Genomic DNA, 21,062 nt, shown 5'->3' with positions numbered 1-21,062 from the left:
GCCATAACCTTCACATTACGTTTGCAGGGAGTTTGTGGTTAGTACATCATCCCAGAGTCTGCTCTCAAAAGGCTGTCTGGCTTAAATTCTGCAAAAAAAAAAAAAAAAAAAAAAAAAAAAGAAAAAAGGAAAGTGAAAACTTAATCACTATATAGTATGTGTGGATTGAAATAGTTGTGGAATGGAGATAATTGCTGTTCTGCCTCCACTGAGTTAGAGGTGAGAATTTTACTGAATGCAAGCAGTTTCAGCTGCAGTCTCAGTGGCGTTCAGTGCGAAGGAGAAAGCCACTGAGATCCTTGTCCCATCTTTGTTAGATTTACTGGGGCAGAAATTAACCTGTTACAGAACCTTTCCAGATAGTAACCCAGTTAAAAATTCATAATCGGGGCTGGGAGATTGCTTGGTGGGTGGAGAGTCTGCCACAGAAGCACGGGGACCTGAGTTCAGATTCCTGGCCCTAGTGGACAAGCCTGGTGTGGGGACGTGTACATGACTCCAGGGCTGGAGGGGAAGGTCAGAGATGGTGTATCCTGGAGAGTCGCCAGCAGATCCGGTTTGGCAAATGGTGGCTCTAGGTTCAGTGAGAGACCCCGTTGCAGAAAAACAAAAAACAAAAAACAAAAAACCAAAAACAAACCAAAACCAAAAACGCAAGGTGGAAGGCAGAAGAGAAAGATACCTGGTATTATATGTACCCGCACATGCATACACCTGTACACACCAAAATAAAAATTCACAAAGACTGGGATGGCATAGCTTTCTTGCTCCTCATCTCCTGTTTTAAGCCATGCTCTTTTCAATTTAATGGCCTCTTGAAGGGCCTGAGATTTCATTAAATAGCGGTGTCTATATCTTGCTCCGCTTAGGTTCCCAGCATCCTTAGTTGAAGTCATCTAGCTTGATCAATAGCCCCATATCATAGCCCCAGACTCCTTGGTACCCATGTTATTAACTTGATATCCTTGGCCATGTGTTTATTGCCCCACATCCTCCTTGTCCCTCATTGTCCGTCATCATCATTGTCATCCTCCTCCTCTTCTTCTTGTGCTTGTTGTTGTTCTTCTCCTTCTCCTCCCCCTCCTCCCTCCTCCTTTTTCCTTTGGTCCAAATTTAGCTTTTGGTTTCATGTTAGACTTATGGTAACTAGTGTCTGCTATCAGACATGCTGACTAGTCATTGCCTCAGATTGTCTAAAGACCTTCTGTAACGTCACATCTACCGACTTTTCACTTTGACACACCATCCCTCTTCTTTCCTGCCTTTTCAAGTCCCACCTATTCAGTTGCCACTTCTGCAGTGCCTCCTGCATCCTGCTGAGTACTGGATGCTAGTTTTTCTGCACTCAAAGCAACTTTCCTGTGCTTCTCATGACGACAGTACTTAGCCCCACCCTGCCCTATGAGCACAGGGAAAGTGTCTGTTCCTACCATACCTGTCATGGGCAGTGCTTGGCCTCGTGCTTCACACACAGGCCAGTAGTAGTGGCTCAGCAAATATTGTTCAACTCATAATCCTGTATGTGTTCCTTAGGTCTTGGTTGGCATAGTCACTTTTATTCTTTAAAGGCTAAAGAAAGCTGGACAGAACACTCTGTTGTCTTTTTTTTTTTAATAGGATTATTGTAGAAGCTAACTTAAGACTGGAAACTTAGCTCTCTTAAGTTATCCAAAAACTAAAACACATGCCCCGTCTGCAATTTGAGGTGGCTAGCTTGACCTTTCAGACACTGGAATTAGGAAGTAGTGGAGGATATTCAGGAATTGTAAAGTGTCTTGTTGGGAAGGAAGATATTCGTCGATTGTAAATTATAACATCTTAATCCCGGTTAGAGAGCAGTATGTTTTGTGTTTATCCTAGTTAGGGTCTATAAAATATCCCTGTCACCGGACGCTTAAATCCTCCACAACTGGGGAAGAGTTGGGAAGGAGATGTTTTCCTCTGATGGGACTCAGCCTAAGATGTTGCAGTCACATAGAGCCATAAATGATTCTGCCTTTGATGCTGCCCATTTTTTCTTGAATGTATCTTCATAGGATAGGATGACAGTCTTGAAAAGATGGAATTTCAGACAGGAGACTAGTCCAGCAACTGACACTTGCTGGTGGAATTCCGCTGAGAGAATTCTTGCTCTGGCAACTGTACAAAAGCCAGAAGAGTTTATCATTCAGAGGGATATTTTCTTCTCTGTGCACATTATGATTTTAGAAGTCAAAACTACATTGTGTAGGTCAGCAACTCCCAATGTTTTGGAAGTTGTACTTCTTTTTTATTTTGAGTGTCTGATATGTCCTTCATGGTCCCCTCCCTTCCATTTAGTTTATGACGCTATCGAATTCTAAAATATTGCTTCCACACGACCACTTATTCTGAGAATTCTGAAAGACAGCAAGAAATGCTTCGATGTTACAACATCAAGGATTGGTAACCACAGGCTGTCTACGTACCTCTTGGTAGCTTTCAACACAGATAGGGCCACTTGTCATCAGATGGAGGATGCCAGAAGTCTGGAGTTTTCTCCTGCCATTTGTCAGTCTTGGCTTCTTAGGGTGTGTCTGACACACTTCATGGATTGCTGAGCCATGTTTAACAAATGTTCTGTTAGGGAAGTTTATGCCACAGAGTTTTATTCTGGTTTCGCCTGTTATTTCTCCAAAAGTATGTTGCAAGATGGAAGAAGTATTGCGTTCTTCTCCCTGTCATTCCCTGAGCTGAACAGCTTGGGAGGTGAGACCACTTCTAGGGGTGAGCTACCATTAACGTCTTATCCTCACCACACATCAGTTGTGAATTTCCAGTCCCTTTCCATCTACTCCATTCTTTCTTATTATGACAGTCTGGCACTAAATCCACAGTCTTTGCTATAACACATTGATCCAAGAGTGTAAAACTGTTTGGTTACTGTAGAAATCTACTTTTTGCCCTCATGACATTAACAGGTCTCATTGCCACCATGTGGGGATTCATTAAGTGTTGCTTACACCAGGATGGGGATCGGGAGGTCACTCTGGGCACTGTTTCTGTTTGAGGAGTGTGCAGGGGAGGCCTGCAAGTGTCAGACAACACCCTCATTTCTATTTCTTTTGCTAAGACGAGTCACATGGTCTGAGCCATCTGTGAACGAAGCTAGGAGTTGTTGACCAGCTGTGAGTCCAGGAATAAGATAACATTGTTTTAGTTTGTAAGGCTTTCATAGCAAACTACAACTGATTGAGCAGTTTAAACAACAGAAACATTATCAGCTCACCGTTTTTTTTGGGGGGAGGGCGTCTAGAATTTTATGATCAAGTTGTTGGCAGAATTGGTTTCTCCTTAGTTGAGGACTTGAGACTTTTCTCCTTGGTTGAAGATGGCTACCTTTCTCAGGCCTCTATTCTCTCTCCTCTGTGTGTGTGCATTCCTGGTGTTACATTTGGTGTTTAATTTCTTCTTTTTTAAGGATACCAGTAAAGTTAGGCTCAGGCTCTAGGTTAATTCAGTCCTAACTTTGACAGCCTTATCTCCAAATTCAGTCAGTTTCATAGGAATCAACATACAAATTCTAAAGGTTATGCTAATCCGCCCCCCCAAATGCATCAGAGTCCCCTAGATCCTGGTGGGCAGGAAGGAGGTGATGAGGAAGAGCCTGAGGGAAGTGGGACCAAGGGTGTTATCTCTCCACAGATGTCCACAGGGACCTCTTTCTCCAAGAAGTCCTCCCAGCTATCTCCCAAATTCCACAAATGTCATCATAGTATGAATCTACAAAGGGATTAATCTATTTGTTAGATCAGTGCCCTCTGGATTTAGTCATTTCCAAAAATTCCATTAGCAATTAAACTCCAAATATGCAAGGCTATGGGGGATAGTTCATATTCATATTTGCATGCCATAACAGTGAAAAATTCTTGTTATAATGGATCTTTCTCCTTCTTCTTCTTCTTCCTCTTCCTCTTTTCTCCTCTTCCTCATCCTCTTCCTACTCATCTTCTTCCTCTTCTTCCTCCTCATTTTCTTTCTCCTCTTCCTCTTCTTCTTCCTCTTCTTCTTCCTCTTCCTCATCTTCTTTCTCCTCTTCCTCTTCCTCTTCTTCTTCCTCATTTTCTTTCTCCTCTTCCTCCTCCTTTTCTTCTTCTGACAGGCTCTCCTATAATGCAGGCTGGTCTTGCTTGGCCTTGCTCTGCTGCCGATGATTGGTTGAATTCCTACTCCTCCAGCCTTCATCTCCCAAGTGCTAGGATTGCATGCAAAGGCCCCCCACACCCACTTTATAATGAAATTTCTTAATATGTAAATCACTGATGTTTGTACTGTTCTCTTGATAGTTTTAGTTTTACATGTAGGTAACACATAGTATTGTATTACATTTAAGACCGTCCTTCGTAGTGCTTGTTTGTGACAAATCTGTCCTGGTTTTAGGTGAATGGATTCTATATATTGTGCATCTGTGAGTATGGAGTTAACTTTATCATGCTGGGTTAAGGCAGAAAGCTTTTCTTGAGCCTCTAATTTGATGCTCTACAGGCCAGGAAGTTAGGAATTTCCCCATGATTACTTGTCATTGAGTAATTCCAGTAAATAATTCTCTGTGCTTTTTGGAATCATTATAAAAACTTGTGGTTAATCCATTTCATCTTGCTGTCTTTCTGTTCTTAATAGTTTTTGTGGCTTCTTCCTAATTCCTCTCCCCTCCCTTTCTCTCCCCTCCCCTCCCCTCCTCTCCCCCTCTTCTCTCCTCCTCTCCCTTCCTTTCCCTTCTTCTCTTCTCCTGTCCCCTCACCTTCTGTACCCTCACATCCTGTCTCCTCCCCTCCCCTCTCCTCCTCTCCCTTTCTTCCATCTCTGTCTTCTCCTCCCCGCCTCCATTTTCCCTCCTTCCTTCCCCACTCCTTGATCAAATTTGCCTGCACAGATTGGGCTTTTTTTCCAATATGATAGACTCAAGAGAATTTATTGATTTCAGATGATCATGTTTGCCTTGATTTATTCAGAGAGGTACATTACAAAATCTTCCAGTAAACAGTCTTTGTTATTGAATTTAACTGGAATGGCATTCTGAATTTAGTGTTGTAGAGAAACCAAGGGTATATTCTTTTGCCGTATGTCAGTAAGTTGTTGAAACTGTTTTTAGAATTTAGTACTTTTTTTACTTGCTTCTAACTTGAATGCTTTCATTGAGGAAGTCATGATTATTGAAAAGATTCTGTATGTCTATTTTGAAATAAATTTTGGGTGAGCCTAGGCGCTCGTGTCTGCAACTCCTGTACGGGGGAAGCAGGGGCAGGAGCGTCACCAGTTCAATGTCATCTTTGGCTGCGTAGCAAGTTTGAGTCCAGCCGGTAAGTCTGACTCAAACCACAGTTCATACGAGTTATATCCACACGTGCTTACATCAAAAACCGTTTGCTTATAGAATGAACAACCACATTTATGGTGCACCACAGAGTTTCAGAGAGGCCTTGCACTAATGGGAAACACTCCTATCTATCCCACACAGCAGCGAATTGAGCAGAAAATGGCACATTTCACTTTTCCAGGTGATATATTTGTTTATTTGGGTCCTAGGGCTTGAGGTCTGCATACATGCTAGCCAAGGGCTCTACAACTTAGCTACAGACCTCACCAGATGAGATTTTTTTTTTTTTTTTTTTAGCATCCTGCTGCTGTTCTCAGAGAAAGGAGGCCCTAACCTCCAGATCCATGACAATTTAAAAAATTGTTTATTTTTATTCTTCTCATGCATTATATCCCCTCCCTCCACTCATCCCAGTTTCTCCTCTTCTTCCATCTTTCTCAGATCCACCCCTTCTCCGTTTCCTTTTTTCCTTCCTCTGTTTTCTTCAGAAAAGAACAGGCCTCCCACGAATATCAACCGAACATGGCAAAAGATGCAATTAGACTAGGTACAATCCCTCATATCAAGGCTGGAAAAAGGCAACCCAGGAGGAAGAAAAGGATCCTGAGAGCAGGCAAAAGAGTCAGGGACAGCCCCGCTCCCGTTGTTAGGAATCCTACGGAACACCAAGCCACATAGCTATAACATATGCAGAGGACCCAGCTCAGACCCATATAGCACCCTCAACTGTCACCTCAGTCTCTGTGAGTCCCTATGAGTCCTTAGTTGACTCTGTAGGTAATGTTCTTGTGGTGTCCTTGACCCTTCTGGCTCCTATAATCCTTCCTCCCGTCTTCCGCAGGATTCCTCTGGCCCTGCCTAGTGTTTGGCTGTGGGTCTCTGCATCCACTCCCAGCGGATGCAGGATGAAGCCTCTCTGATGACAAATGGGCTAAGCACTGATCTGTGAACATAACAGAATATCATTAGGAAGGGTTTCATTGACTTTTAAAATACTTACTTTTTTTTAAAAATCAATTTTGAAAAGTCAATTTAAATTTTTAAATAGTTTAAAATTAAGAGCTATAAATGTGTATTTCCTTTTAGATTTGGCCTAGAGGTAGGGGTCGGTCAGGCACTGTGTGGTCATTGGCTGACTCAGTGAATGAATGATCGTCTGAATGATTGGCTGTGAGCGCTGATGTCTTACCATTGTCTTGGCAGAAGAATGGAAGTGACTCCCAGTGAGGGGGAACTGAGAAACCTTGCTTTAGGAACTCAATGCCCATGAGCCAGAAAGGACAAGAGACATTTCTCAAAGATTGTGTCAGATCTTTCACTCAGTGCAGATCTCGCCAGGAAATGATTTTTTTCTCCTTGCTCATTAAAAAAAAAAAATCTGGGCTGGTGAGATGGCTCAGTGGGTAAGAGCACCCGACTGCTCTTCCAAAGGTCCAGAGTTCAAATCCCAGCAACCACATGGTGGCTAACAACCATCCGTAATGAGATCTGGCTCCCTCTTCTGGTGTGTCTGAAGACAGCTACAGTATAGTTACATATAATAAATAAATAAATCTTTAAAAAAAAATCTGCTTATTTAATTTTAGATGGGTGGTGTTTGAAAAATGTAACAATCCTGGCCTGTTTGTAAATCCTATCTTTTTTTAGATAAATGATTAAATTAATGAAACCGTGCTTCAGAATAGGAAAACCGAAGTGTACTTCAGAAAGCAAGAAACCCGTAAGCCCTTCTCCAGACCTCCTACCCACACTTTGGTTAGCGCCTCTGCCTTCTGCATTTATGTCCTAGAAAATATCAAATTCTTATTTCATTTTATCATTCTGTTTGAGAGATTTTTGCAGTGGATGTTGGACTTTGCCGTTGCACAGTGTGGGAAGTCTGCATAGAATTTCCGGTTCTCCATCTTTGTCTCTGTCCTCTTACGAGTGTTCTAAGCACAGCTCTGTTTGTAGTGGGGAGAGTAGGTCAATCCACGCATAGCTTTTTTGGTTAGAAGTGAATAGTTCAGTCCATTGTTGTTGTTGTTGTTGTTTTCTCCCTAAGTTATTTTTAATTTTTCTGGTAATAAATATCAAACCATGTTCTCAAAGCAAGAATTGGCTGTGATCATTCAGGAATACTTTACTTTTATTTTCTAAACATAAATAGTCTGTCAGGTTGGAGAGACGACACAAGTAAGTGTATAAAGACCAGAGTTCCAATCTCCTGCGCTCATGTGAAGAGAAAGCCTGGTAGCATCTGTAACTCCAGTGATGCTGGGGAGGAGACAAGGGGATTCCCAGAGCCTCCTGGTCAGGCAGCCTTGCCAGTCAGTAAGCTCCAGGTTCAGTGAATGACCCTGTCTAAAATAACAACAACAACAACAACAACAAGGAAAACATTAAACATTGACCTCTGACTTCTACATGCAAGCATGTGCAGCCCCCCCCACCTCCATGTGTACACACAAGCACATACACGAGCATAGACCACACACACACACAAACATACACACACACACACACACACACACACAGAAACATGTAAATAAGAAAAAGGTTAGGTGACTTTTGCTAGAGATGAAATAAAACATGACAGAAAATAAAACTAATCTCTGATCTCTCAGGTTAGCTAGACACACTGTTGACAGTGCCGATCCTTTCCCTCCAGCCTTTGTTTAGTATGGTTTTGCAGTGAAGATGTTAAGCATTTTCCCACCACTCAGTACTGTGGAAGTGTTTGATGCAACCTACTGACTGGACCTCTGTCAGATTGTCTTAATGATTCTGCAGAGCTTTCTTTTCACATCCGTATCTTTAGCTCTGAACCCCAAATTGAATTTACTTCTGCCTTTTTTGTCAGCTTTAAACCAATACTCTGAGATCATCTTCTGCTGAGTGTCTCTATCTGCATTTTGGTGCACTTCTCCAAAGTAATGAGGGTTTTAAAAGTGAAACTGATATGGGGGAGGGATGAGTCCTGGAACTTAGCTTTGCCAATGTACGCACACCCAACAAACTGCTTTCTTGAAGGATTTTGCTGTTCATAATCTCATTGCGATTGTTCAGTTAATTTTTTTTCATTTCAATATGGAGTATACTAATTATTTACTAGCATATGTAAACTGTATATTTTACATGTGCATATAATATATTTAGATCATATTCACTTTATTACCCACTCTTAGCCCTGTATCATCTGTTTAGCCCACCTCCATCTCTATTCTTGTATTGCTTTTGACTCGTAGTTTGAGAAGCCAAAAGAGTCTCACTTTTTATACTCATGGTTTTCTAATTCTCCTGGAGTAAACATCTCCTCCTCCTTCTTCTGTTACTGGTCTTTGAATTAATCATGTGCTTATATTGTCAGTTGTCTATTAAGATCTTTTAAGGGCTGGAGAGATGGCTCAGAGATTAAGAGCACTGACTGCTGTTCCAGAAGTCCTGAGTTCAATTCCTAGCAACCCCATGGTGGCTCACAACCATCTGTAATGAAATCTGGTGTGTCTGAAGACAGCTACAGTGTACTCAAATACATCCAGTAAAATAAGATCTTTTAAAAATGAATCAGTGCCATTTTCTTAAAATTTACTTTTTAGTTATTACTTACTTGAGTGTGTTTGTGTCTGTGTAGAAGGGGGCCATTGGACCCCTTCTGAGCTGGAGTTACAGGCAGTTGTCAGCTGCCTGACGTGGATACTGAGACTCAAACTCAGGTCCTCTGCAAGGGCAGTATGGGCTCTGTGAGTATTGAGCCATCTCTCCAGCCCTCCCTTAAGATCTTAATATTTTGTTTTTAAATTTAATTTTTGTGAATTAAAAATATTTTTTCATTCATTTTCTTTTTGCTTCCCCCAAAGATTTATTTATTTGAGACACAATCTCACTGTATATGCATTGCTGACCTGCAACTCTCTATGTGGACCAGTCTGGCCTTTAAAAAAATGAGTGTGTGTGTGTGTCTTTCTGTCTCTGTGTGTCTGTGTGTGTGTCTGTGTGATTGTGTCTCGCTGTGTGTATATGTATCTGTGTGTATGTCCATGTATTTGTGTGTTTGTGTATGTCTGTGTGTGTGTATTTGTGTATTTGTGTGTGTATGTCTGTGTGTGTGTATTTCTGTATTTGTGTATGTATCTGTCTGTTTCTGTGTCCATGTGTTTGTGTGTGTGTGTGTATGTGTTGTTTACAGGCATCTAGATGCTTTTAGAGTCCAGAAGAGGGAGTTGGCTCCCCAGGAGTTGGAATTATTTAAGTCGGCTGATGTTTCTTTTGTAATTTTCCTTATTGTTTTAAATTTAGGAAATCCCGTTTTAAGTCCACAGACCAGAGGGGGATTGCCAAGGGTTTTGCTTCCCTTTTTTCTTCTATGTCAGTTCTCTTAGGATTTATTATGATCTACCTGGACCTTAGTTAAAAATATGATGTTCAGTTTTGAATAGAAAACATTCCCCCAAACCTAACAAAACCATTTACTGCCCCTTCCTTCTGTCCTTTGTTTTTCAGTACTGTGTTTATTGTGCAGTTGCATTTTTATCATATTAGGCTGTTAGACTAAGATACGATGTTGAAATCGCCTTCCCATTCTTTCTCCCTCTTGACCTATTCTTTTGAGGATCTGCTCATTTGGAACTCTCTCCACTATCCTGCTTCTCTTTTGGCTATATCTTTCCCCCTTCTGTTTTCAATCTTTATTTTTGATGTTTCCAGAATTAAAAAAAAAATCCTAATTCCCATGTGAGTGTTAGCAGGCGGCTGCCCTGTTCTCTCCCTCATTGTCTTCTCTGGAGCCCTTACTGAGATGTCTTCATTGTTAAATTAGGACATTTGGGAGATAAGCAAGAGCACAGAGAAGAAAATAATTAATCTCATCACTTAAATATACTCTGATGATGTTGGCAAATGCTATATGATAGAACAACTCTATTACACATTATATAGTATATGGGATATCTTACGTATGCATATATAAAGTGGGCATGTGTATTTTTTTTTTTAAGATTTATTTATTTATCATATGTAAGTACATTGTAGCTGTCTTCAGACACTCCAGAAGAGGGAGTCAGATCTCATTACGGATGGTTGTGAGCCACCATGTGGTTGCTGGGATTTGAACTTTGGACCTTCGGAAGAGCAGTCGGGTGCTCTTACCCACTGAGCCATCTCACCAGCCCCCGGGCATATGTATTTTAAACACACATATTCTGTTATATGCTTTAAAATTGCATTTTAATTCTTTTAAGTGTATGTGTGTTTTGGGGGTAGGGAGTGTTTGAGTCAAGTGGAAGTCAGGGGACGACTTGTGGGAGTCAGTTGTCTCCTATGCATGAGTCCCAGGGATCAAACTCGGCTGGTCAGATTTGGTGGCAAATGCTCTTACCCACTGAGCCATCTCACCAGCTCTGCCTCATGCTTTTGGCTTGCAATTATTTCTTGTCTCTTGGTTTGTTTGCTTGTGTGGTGCTGGAGGTTGAAACTATGGCCCCAGGCACGCTAAACAGAGAGCTGGCCTTTTTATATTTCTAGCCCATATTTTACGTTTTTAAATATTCCTCTGCTGTTCAACTGTAACTTGTAGTTTTGAGGGGAGGAGGATGCGATTTGAGAGGGGTTCTCACGTAGCTTAGGCTGGCCTTGAATTCACTATGTAGCTAGCGCTAGCCTTGAACTTCTGATTGTGTTGCCCCTGGTGTATGAATATTATATTACAGGCATGTGTCCCCGTACCTGGCGAGGTTTTCCAATGGTTCTGATGACACCCTATGGTCCTTACCCTAAGTTAGGGTCTGAAATAATATGCCATTGTCTTAAAAATGATTGAATTTCAGAACAATAATAAAAACCAAACCACCTAAATTATATCAAGACACTAATGTGCATAGGTGCTTTTCAAGGCAGTATCAGCTGCTGCCAAATCTAATATGTAAAAGTTGAATAAATAAAATTAGAGAAAATGGATTGTACCCCTCATGTTTTCTAAGGAGCCTGAAATCTTAGGCTCCATGATGTCTTGTACAGTGGTAGCTTTCAAGTTCTTTGAAGATAAAAAAGAATCTAGCGTTACTATGGCAGAACAAATGAGTTAGATGCCGAATAAAAATTTGGCATCGACAGTCACAGTTTCTGTTTAGTCAGAAGCCAGAGAGGGTCATCCTGCATCTGAAACGATTGTTTTTTAGGCCTATAGGCCCAGGTCCGGAGACTGTAAATAAGACTGGAGTTAAAGCTGTACAGGGGGGTGGCCCATTTAAACCGCAGCTCTGGACAGAAGGGTGGGGTGGTGATGACAGGGCACATCTGGAAAGCACCAGCAAGTGTTTTAGGCCTGCCTTCCTTCTGGGGAGCTGAGAAGTGTGGGCTTTCTTATGGAAAGGGTCCTGGATGTTCATATGGTTTTCCTTCTCAGGTTCTCAAGGCTCAGGGAAACAGTCAAGGTGCCGTTGTTTACTACTTGGGGAAAGAAGGGGAAGGGAGCGCTGCCAAGGAGCTTGGAAAATTACTGTGGCTAACCAGAACGTCAGGCCTTGGTGGGGGGGGGTGCCTCTTGACTCTTGTTCGTTTATGGAGACTCAGAAAGGAGAACCATGTCCTTTAAGGGGTCCTCTGGAAGCCAGTCCAGTGTTGCTGAAGTGGATGGCCCAGAAGGGGGAGCAGTGAGTGGGCAGGGTTAGAAAGTACCATCCACCCAGGAGAGAAAGCCTTCAGGAGTAAGGGCTTGGACTCATTTTGGACTTCTTGTTTGAAGTTTATACCAAAAAGATTGAGGTAACCCCCAAAACACCCACATATATCTTCATAATTGTTTTCCTGAAGACTACAAGTAAATGTTATTTTTCCTTTTGGGATGTACCTCAGTTAAGTGTTTTTAGAATGAGATGATTTTAATACAAATGTAGTATTTAATTGATGTCAGTGTATAAAACTGCATTTTTTTTTTTTTTACTAAAAACACGTAAACATAAAATTGAAAATTAAAAAAAGAGGGGCAGAAATGTTGGTGCCCTGTTTCCGTTCTACCAATCTTGCAAGTCTGTTTCTCTTCTGGTTCTGGTATTTGTTGTGATATCTATATATCCATATCTATCTATCTATCTATCTATCTATCTATCTATCTATCTATCTATCTGTCTGCCTCTATTCTGTGGTTCTCAGCCTTCCTAATCCCGTGACCCTTTAATACAGTTCCTTACGTTGTGGTGACTCCTGGCCATACAGTTACTTTTGTTGCTGCCTCAGAACTGAAATTTGGCGACTGTTATGAATCACAATGTAAATATCTAATATGCAGACTATCTGATATGTGATCCCTGTGACAGGGTTTGTTTAACCTCCAAAGGGGTCATGACCCAAAGGGTAAGAACTGCTGCCATATAGGAGCTAGATAGAAAGTCTTCCAAAACACATTATGAAATTAAACTGTGAACTATCGCATGAGCAGAATGTGTCTCGTGAGAACAGGGGACGTTGCTGTTTGCCTACTTCTGCACTCCCAGCACCGGGTATAGATAGGGTTGTTTTCATAGGCAGAGGATCAATAGTTGGGAATAAAAGTACAGGCATCCTTCCCATCTCTTTGGAACTATACAGTGCCATAGTGTTTACTTCATGCCACTTTCTGGTCTCTCCTAGTTGCTATCCTGTGTTACATTAAGGTGGGTAATGAGTTGGAAAAACTGGTGACATTTGCGCAGAGGAATGGAAATATTCTATTTCATAATTCATAAATGAGTCCTGAATGTACTCTTGACATGTATGACCTTTGTGAATTGTTCAGCTTGGTTGAACATAGTTTCCACAATGGCTTATTTTACGTCTTCCTTTTGAACAAGGAAAATCTCTCGGTAAGTGGTCCAAGATGTAAGCCAGCTGGGAAGAGCATGGCTGAGATTACTCCGGCCAAGCATGTGGTGAGGTTTGCTCGCCAGCTGAATGGTGTCCTCTCTGCAGCCCACACATACATCCTTCCCCAAACAGAATGGCCGGCTCACTTGTGCCCTAGTCTTCGGAGGATCTCGTAAAGAATTGAATTTTCACATAATCAGACCTTGAATGCCCAGGCACCACTGTAGCCATCCCTAGAGACTACTGTTGCCATTAGAAAAATATACTAATTTGTACTTTTTTCTTTTTTAATTTGATCAGGTAAGAAAGCTCCTGTTTTATTTAGTAAAGAAATGATCGAGTCCATGAAGGAAGGGTCAGTTGTTGTGGATTTAGCTGCTGAGGCTGGAGGAAACTTTGAAACGACTAAGCCGGGAGAACTTTACATTCATAAGGTATAGCAAGAAACCATCTTCTGCCTCTGTATTCTGATATTTAGTGAAAAGAATATTTTTGCTAGTCCTTTGAGGGTTCAATGCACACATACAACTTAATGAATCATATTGACTCTACAGTCAGTCCCCCTAGTGCTTCTCAGGACCTTGTCCCATTCCCCAGTTGAAGGTTTCCCTCCTCCTTTAAAATGTCTTTTTCAGTTCTGGGAATCACACCCAGGGTCTCTTGCATTCTAGGCAAGTATTCTTCCACAGAGCTGCACCCCGAATCCTCATAAGGGCTGTATATTCCTTTAAGTATTTAGAAAAATTGAAGTCTGAAAGTTAAAAAAAACAAAACAAAAACATGAAGACTTGGAAAAAGATTTAAAAAATGGGAATAAGTAAAGCTCATTTAAAAGTGTGTGTTTATGTTTATAAGTATATATGTGTATATACCTACAAAGATAGGTGCTCTCTAAACAGAGCCTCAGCTATGCACGAGGACTGTTCTGGAGGGAATGGAAGTGTAGGGAATTAACCTTTGTGACAATGTGCTTTTTCATTTAGGGAATCACTCATATTGGCTACACAGACCTTCCCAGTCGGATGGCCACCCAAGCGAGCACTCTCTATTCCAACAACATCACTAAGCTCCTGAAGGCCATCAGCCCCGACAAGGACAATTTCCACTTTGAAGTGAAGGATGACTTTGACTTTGGTACAATGAGTCACGTCATTCGGGGGACCGTGGTGATGAAGGTAGAGGTCCCCTTCTTCCTGTGACCCTGGACTTAGGACTTCTGTCCTTGAAGAATTCCATTATGGAATAGAGATGTGTTTGAATAAAGTATTGGCATGCCAGTGGAAATTGTGTTAAAATGGAGAATGTCTTCAGGAAAACCAGGGGCAGAAATTTAATAAAGTAAAAAGGAATTGTTCTCCCCATGTACATACTTTTCAGGGTTTGAACAGTATTCTTCTATATGTGTCCCAGACATACAAAAATTACATGTGTGCAGCACAAACATTATTCACTTATATACCCATTTTGTAAATTATATGAATTTATATACATTAAAATTATAGTTACAGTTTTTTTTTCAGCATGCACTCTCTTCTGTAAGTCATTTTGAAAGGCTAATTTGACTTTAAAAAACATTATTTCCTAATATTGGTTAGGATGGCAAAGTGATTTTCCCAGCTCCCACACCAAAAAATATTCCCGAAGAAGCCCCAGTCAAACCGAAGACCGTGGCTGAGCTGGAAGCCGAGAAAGCAGGCACTGTCTCCATGTACACAAAGACACTGACGACAGCATCTGTGTACTCGGCAGGTGAGGCTCACATTTATTAAGACTTAGCACTTGCTGAGTTTTGTCTGTAGCATGTTAATTGTCACATTATATAATTGGAATACTGTTGTTACTCTTTGGATTGTATTGCATAGGACCTGACAGGTCTGACCTTACCACATGTTACCTGTCCCTCCTCTGTGGACTTGGGCACCACAATGGTTACCCAAAAGAACTCAGGCACTGTGTTAAGTACTGGAGTGAAGGCATGGAATAACACATAGAGTATTGATACATTTTACAGGAAACATCTTCTGTATAGTCACCAATATTACCTGTATCAAAGCTATTGAGTAACAGTGAGTGTCAGGGTATGCTGGTGTTCAATGTAGGTAAACCTGTTTAAGGTCTTTTTGTACTTTGTAAACCACTGGCTGTGGCTATTATATAATTGGATAAGACCGAATGCTCATTTGAATTATAAGTAGTATAAGGTACAGGCTAGCCTTGCATTTTAGACTAACATTCTAAGTTATCTACTAAAGAAGTTTAATATTGCAACTTGGATTTCTTTCATTGTAACTGCCCACAAGTTTTTTTTAGATTCATCTTTGTGAAATCAATGAAGAATTTCTGTAAAATAGTGAGACATATTCGTTCTGGCTGTGTATTGCCGAAATGTGGGTATTTGATTGGAAATTGCTTTCCTCCTCATAGAAGGAATTAAAGATGCTTAGATCTGCTTAGTGTCAAAGCAAAAACAAAGCAACAGCAAACTATAACGAATTAAGGGAGCAGCAGCAGGCACACAGGATTCTTGTAGGCTCAGCATTCCCTGAATTCCCATGTGAGCCCAGATGTTTTAAAGCCAAATGTGTAACTCTCCTTGAATAAAGAGCAAGGCTCAGCAAGATGTCTGCAGAGCTGCTGCTGGTGCGCGTGTGAGTAGACAGGGTAGTGTCCCTACTTGCACTCGATTGTTAAAAAAAAAGAAAGAAAGAAAGAAAGAAAGAAATAGAATGGTTGCATTGTTCATGGGTGTTTCCTAGGCAGGACTTCGAGTTTCCATTTCTCTTTGAGATGCAGAAGAAAAGGGTACAGGGCATATGTGGCAATTTATTTTTCTAGGTTTCTGTCATACTTATGGAGGCAAGGGATTTCTGCTAGATAATTAAAGAGTTGGTAAGAAAACCTTCCTACACGTTATATCCTCTGTGTCTTTGCTCAACATGGGGCACTGTGCATTTTGCTGAGTGAGTGCTTTTCTCATCATAAGGTCAGAATCGAGGCTAGCATTTAATGAGCACCAGGCATTCTGCTCCATGCTTCATATACCTTAGCTCATTTATGCCATAGAAACACTCAGTAGTGAGGGAATACTATTATATTCTTTTTAAAAAGATCAAGGCACAGAGGGTTAATAATATTATGGATGAGGACACTGACAGAGAGGTGCACAGCATGTCTACGAACAGGCTGCTGGCAAGCAGCGGAATAAGGCCTTGAATTACTCAATCTGACTTAACAAAGTCTGACTAGCCATAACCCTATATAATAGAGTGTCTTCTCATTGACTGGAAAGCCAGAACATGTATCTGGCTCTTCTCCAGAGGTTCGACAAAGCCATGTGTTACAACATTTGAAATACTAACTGTGAGTAGGAACATCTACATTAAGAAGAGTCAGCTTGCTGGGTGGCAGTGGGACATACCTTCAGTCCCAGCACTGGGGAGGCAGAGGCAGGTAGATATCTGAATTCAAGCCTAGCATGGTCTACATGGTGAGTTCCAGGACAGCCAGTGCTGTCTTGAAAAACAAACAAACAAACAAACAAACAAACAAACAAACAAAGTCACCTTAAAGTAAAATGAATGTCATTTCGTAGCTGTTCATTCAGCTTTGCCATTGATAAGGTATTAGATACTGCCAAGAAACCAAGTCCTCTTATTCAGGAAAGAACACTTCCAGCTCCCCTCATAGCCCAATGTTTCTGTTTTTTTACTGACCACTAGGTAACCCTTTCTTCTGTTGCAGAACAGCCATCCACATGTTTGTTATTAAGGAAGGCGATAATTAAAGATGTATGTTCAGAGCGGCCTGTTTGTATTCTGCACATTCTTAATTTAATTTGTAGTTTTTTTTTCTCCCCCCTTTCCTTTGTAAAACTCTGTTTGCTGACTTGGTGTTGAGGCTGGAGCTGACTGCCCTGGCCAGCAGTCCAGTCCAGATTCAGGAGCAATTGCAACATTTCTGTCCGGGGCTGGGTGGGTGGAAGCCATATGTTTTGGGGAGGTGCTGGAGTGAATGAAATCCTTCCTAGTCTTTGAAACCTCTCTTTCTCAGCTACAACTGAGAGTGACATGAAGTTGGCCTCATAAAAGTTCTGTCTTGTAAAGGTTATATCCCGCCTGAGTAGAGAGCACGCTGGAGCTCTTCTGTAGGCCTGTAATTCTGGAATAAAAACACTCATAGAAACCCATGTGATGCTGTCAGTAAACGCTAAAAACAGAGATGAGGACAAAGTTAGGCATGGGGAAATAAGCCTGTTGTTAAGAAGGCAACTCATAAATATTCCTGGATCTTTGCATTTTGCTTTGGAGGAGTGGTCAGAAAGGTAGTTTTTTTTTTTTTTTTTTTGTCTATTATCTCCCTTGCATTGTAATGGTTAGGTGTCTTAAAGGTCTGCTCATTATTGGCAGGGGAACAGAATTTAAAACACTATTCTTTAGTGTGTGTATGTGTACGGGCATGTATTTTTAATTTTCCTGAGGTCATCTCAGGACATCTTATTCTCTCTCTCTCTTCCTCTAGGTCTCACTGGGATGTTAGGTTTGGGCATCGTGGCCCCCAATGTAGCCTTTTCTCAGATGGTGACCACTTTTGGTCTAGCCGGCATTATTGGCTACCACACTGTTTGGGGAGTGACCCCTGCTCTCCACTCACCGCTGATGTCTGTGACCAATGCCATCTCAGGTTTGTCTTTATCTTCTTTCTACCTCTTAGCCCATCATGGTCTTTTCAGCTCTAGGAGTGGTTTCTAAGGCCTTTATAAAGTTCAGTTTTAAATCATGAACTCCTGGTGTCTACAGCAGTGACTGTAGTGACTTGGGGACTGCCAGGGGTGAGCGGGCTTGTCAAGGAGGGTGTCATAGAATGTGTCGGTCCTTCCTGCACCCCCGTTTCCAACAGTGTGGGCCCATTAATATTGCTTTCAATTATCATGTACTTTAAGGAAGGGATTCTACTGATGAAATTTAAAACCAGAGAGTGTTTCACAGAATGAGTTACAACAACCTTTGGAATCTCTTCCTAGAATCAAGTAAACATTGAATCTAGCAAGGCTAGAGTCGGCTGCATATGGCTTTGGTTGACCTAAGATGGTTAGGGGTAAGGGACCAGCTTGCCAGTGAATGGTACAAGGCATCTGTCTTTGGTGAGAGTTTGCATAGCAGTACATGTGACTGCAAGGGGTTGTTCTCTTTGATTTGTAGCAGTTCCCTCCATCATTAGATGTGAGGGAATGAGCCCCACCTAAGTAGCCAACAAGATCAAGAGCGTGCTTATCTCTTGGATTGTCCTAGGCGTGGCTCCTAGGATTTCTGCAGGGAGCACGTCCAGTTTCCAAATGTGCCGTATACAGGAAAGCTCAAATTGGTGGCAATCAGAACAATGTCTATAGACTGTGATTAGTTTCTTCCAGTTTGGTTACAAGGTATCTTTTACAGTCACATTTCCTTATAAGCCATGCTCTAGTGACTTTGCTGACTTGTCACTCCGAGAACACAGGCAGAAAGTTGAAGGTCAGACCCAAAGGAAGCAAGGTGTATTAACCTTTCCCCACGATAGTACTTCAAGTAAGAAAGATGCACAGGAGCGTTGTCCAGGTTTTTGATCAGGGAGATTGAAGTCATAAGAAGGTTGCCTTGATTTTGGATATTGGATCCTGATATGACAAATGTTTTGGGTTTTCACATTGGATTTGGAGAGTTTACTGTATTTTTTTTTTTTTTTTTTTACCATGGTGATGTTTTGTTTCTAGGTTTGACTGCAGTTGGTGGGCTGGCGTTGATGGGAGGGCATTTATATCCCTCCACAACTTCTCAGAGTCTTGCTGCTCTTGCTACATTTATATCATCAGTCAACATTGCAGGTAGGAGGAGGGGCAGGAGGAGGAATAGCAGGAGAAGGAGGCGAGGGAGGAAGAGGAGGAGGAGGGGGAGAAAAAAGCCCAGACTGCTGTTTTTGACAAGGGCATAGGAAGCAAATACCAAGTTGTCTTAAATAGACTTTCTGAGTTTAAGCATTTAACTGTCCCTTTCAAAATGACTTCTTTCAGACCACAAATATTCCTTTTGAAGGAAAGTCAAATATCTTGCCTATCTGTAATGGTTAGGAACTGTACTGATAAAGAACCAATCCTTCCATACCCCCAGCCACACAGTAATGTTCTGCTAGAAGCTAACTGGGAAGTCATGGAATGCATAGTTTTGGATAACATTGACTTCCACTGTCACCATGACATTTGTAAATGAGTACAACTGCAGATAAGATTTTAGTTTATTGCCTTATCACAATGTTGTGTGTTCCTGAAAACTGAAAGGCTAGCACATCACTCATGTATGACACTCATCTGATGCTATTTTATAGCTTAAAATTCCTTACTGGGTCCAAGGTAACTGTTGACACAGTATGTGTTCTTTATCATTTGCAACAGAGTTTGATAAACAGAGTAACCTATCAGAGAAAAAAATGCTGACTTTTGACCCTTTGTATTTTCAAGCCTTTAAATGGCTATTTACTTTTAGTCATGCAGAAACAGTTGGCCCTACATTCTGATAGCAAGTTTTCTTCCTAACTGTAGCTAGGGTTCCCCATATACTTCATCCACCTTAAGGGAACTGGCTTTAATAATAGAGTGGCTTTTGCTTTTGAGGTTCAAACTGTTACTTGAAATAATAGTAGCACTTTGTAATACTTAGAGATAAAAGTATACTTAAAATAAATATGCTGTAGCAGATGGAAAAAAGTCATGCTGTCTGACGTGACACCTCTTGCCTGTTTGTGCTTCTCTTGCTTCGGTAAGGTGGTTTTCTGGTGACTCAGAGAATGTTGGACATGTTCAAGCGACCCACGGACCCTCCAGAATATAATTACCTGTATCTGCTCCCTGGAGGCACCTTCATAGGTGGATATTTAGCTGCTCTCTACGGTGGCTATAACATCGAAGAAGTAAGAGACTTCTACGAGTGTGTCTTTCTCCATTTTAGAATTTAGCAGAATTGAAAATATCGAGAGTACGCAACTCCATCACAAATCCAGTGGTGAACTGAAAACACCCTGTTCGAGACAGACCATCCCAGTGTCCTAAAGATGAGGCTTATTTTCTCGTTTTTAAGTTTTTCACTTGCAGAGAGAGCATTATTACCTTCCTTGTGTGCCCGGCCGGATTGTTGTAAGGACAACAATAATCAATTTGAAAATGCTTATTCTTCCATTCTGCACAAATGTATCACAATATCACAATCTCTGCTTGTTAACAAAAGACATTATGCAACACACTTAAGTGACAATATAGAATTTAACATTTTTTTTATGCTGTAGGGCAGTGGTTCTCAACCTTCCTAATGCTGTGACCCTCTAATACATTCCTCATTTTGTGGTGGCCCCCCTCAACCATGAAATTATTTTTATTGCTACTTCATAACTGTAATTTTGCTACTGTTATGAATCATAATGTAAATATCTCTGTTTTCTGATGGCCTTAGGTGACCCCAGTGGGTCATTTGACCCTAAAGGCGTCATGACCCTTAGGTTAAGAACCGCGGTTGTAGGGGGTAGGGAGATGGGCCAGTTGGTAAAGCTCATACTGTACAAGCTTGCAGACATACATTTGATCCACAAAACCTGTGTAAAAAACACTGAGTGTAGGACTGTAATCCTAGCACTGGGGCAAGCAGACCCCTGGGGTTTGATGGCCAGGAGGAATAGCTTACATGATCATCTTCAGGAAAGTGGAAAATGCTGTTTCAGAGAACAAGGTGGAATGGCACCCGAGAAGGGATACAGAGGTTGTCTTCTGCCCTGCACACGTAAACGAACATGCACACACACACACAGTTTTATGCTGTACATTAAGAAAAGAATAATCAGCCAGGCAGTGGTGGCACATGCCTTTAATCCCAGCACTTGGGAGGCAGAGACA

General features: G+C 41.4%; 1 protein-coding gene across 6 annotated transcripts in view; it reads left to right on the top strand.

Annotated features, from left to right (window-relative positions):
* The window catches only part of Nnt (nicotinamide nucleotide transhydrogenase), a 108,838-nt gene that overhangs the window by 50,448 nt on the left and 37,328 nt on the right, over positions 1-21,062 (top strand). For all 6 annotated transcript variants that reach the window (XM_029468546.1, XM_029468545.1, XM_021181102.2 and 3 more), the window contains 6 exons: positions 13,454-13,587; positions 14,137-14,328; positions 14,749-14,902; positions 17,672-17,833; positions 18,900-19,010; positions 19,944-20,089. In XM_029468546.1, coding sequence (XP_029324406.1) covers positions 13,454-13,587; positions 14,137-14,328; positions 14,749-14,902; positions 17,672-17,833; positions 18,900-19,010; positions 19,944-20,089 — 899 coding nt within the window. The remainder of the gene's footprint in view (positions 1-13,453; positions 13,588-14,136; positions 14,329-14,748; positions 14,903-17,671; positions 17,834-18,899; positions 19,011-19,943; positions 20,090-21,062) is intronic.

This window comes from Mus caroli, chromosome 13 (assembly GCF_900094665.2).
Source record: "Mus caroli chromosome 13, CAROLI_EIJ_v1.1, whole genome shotgun sequence".
Lineage (NCBI taxonomy): Eukaryota > Metazoa > Chordata > Mammalia > Rodentia > Muridae > Mus > Mus caroli.
This window is presented reverse-complemented; position numbering and strand designations above follow the sequence as displayed.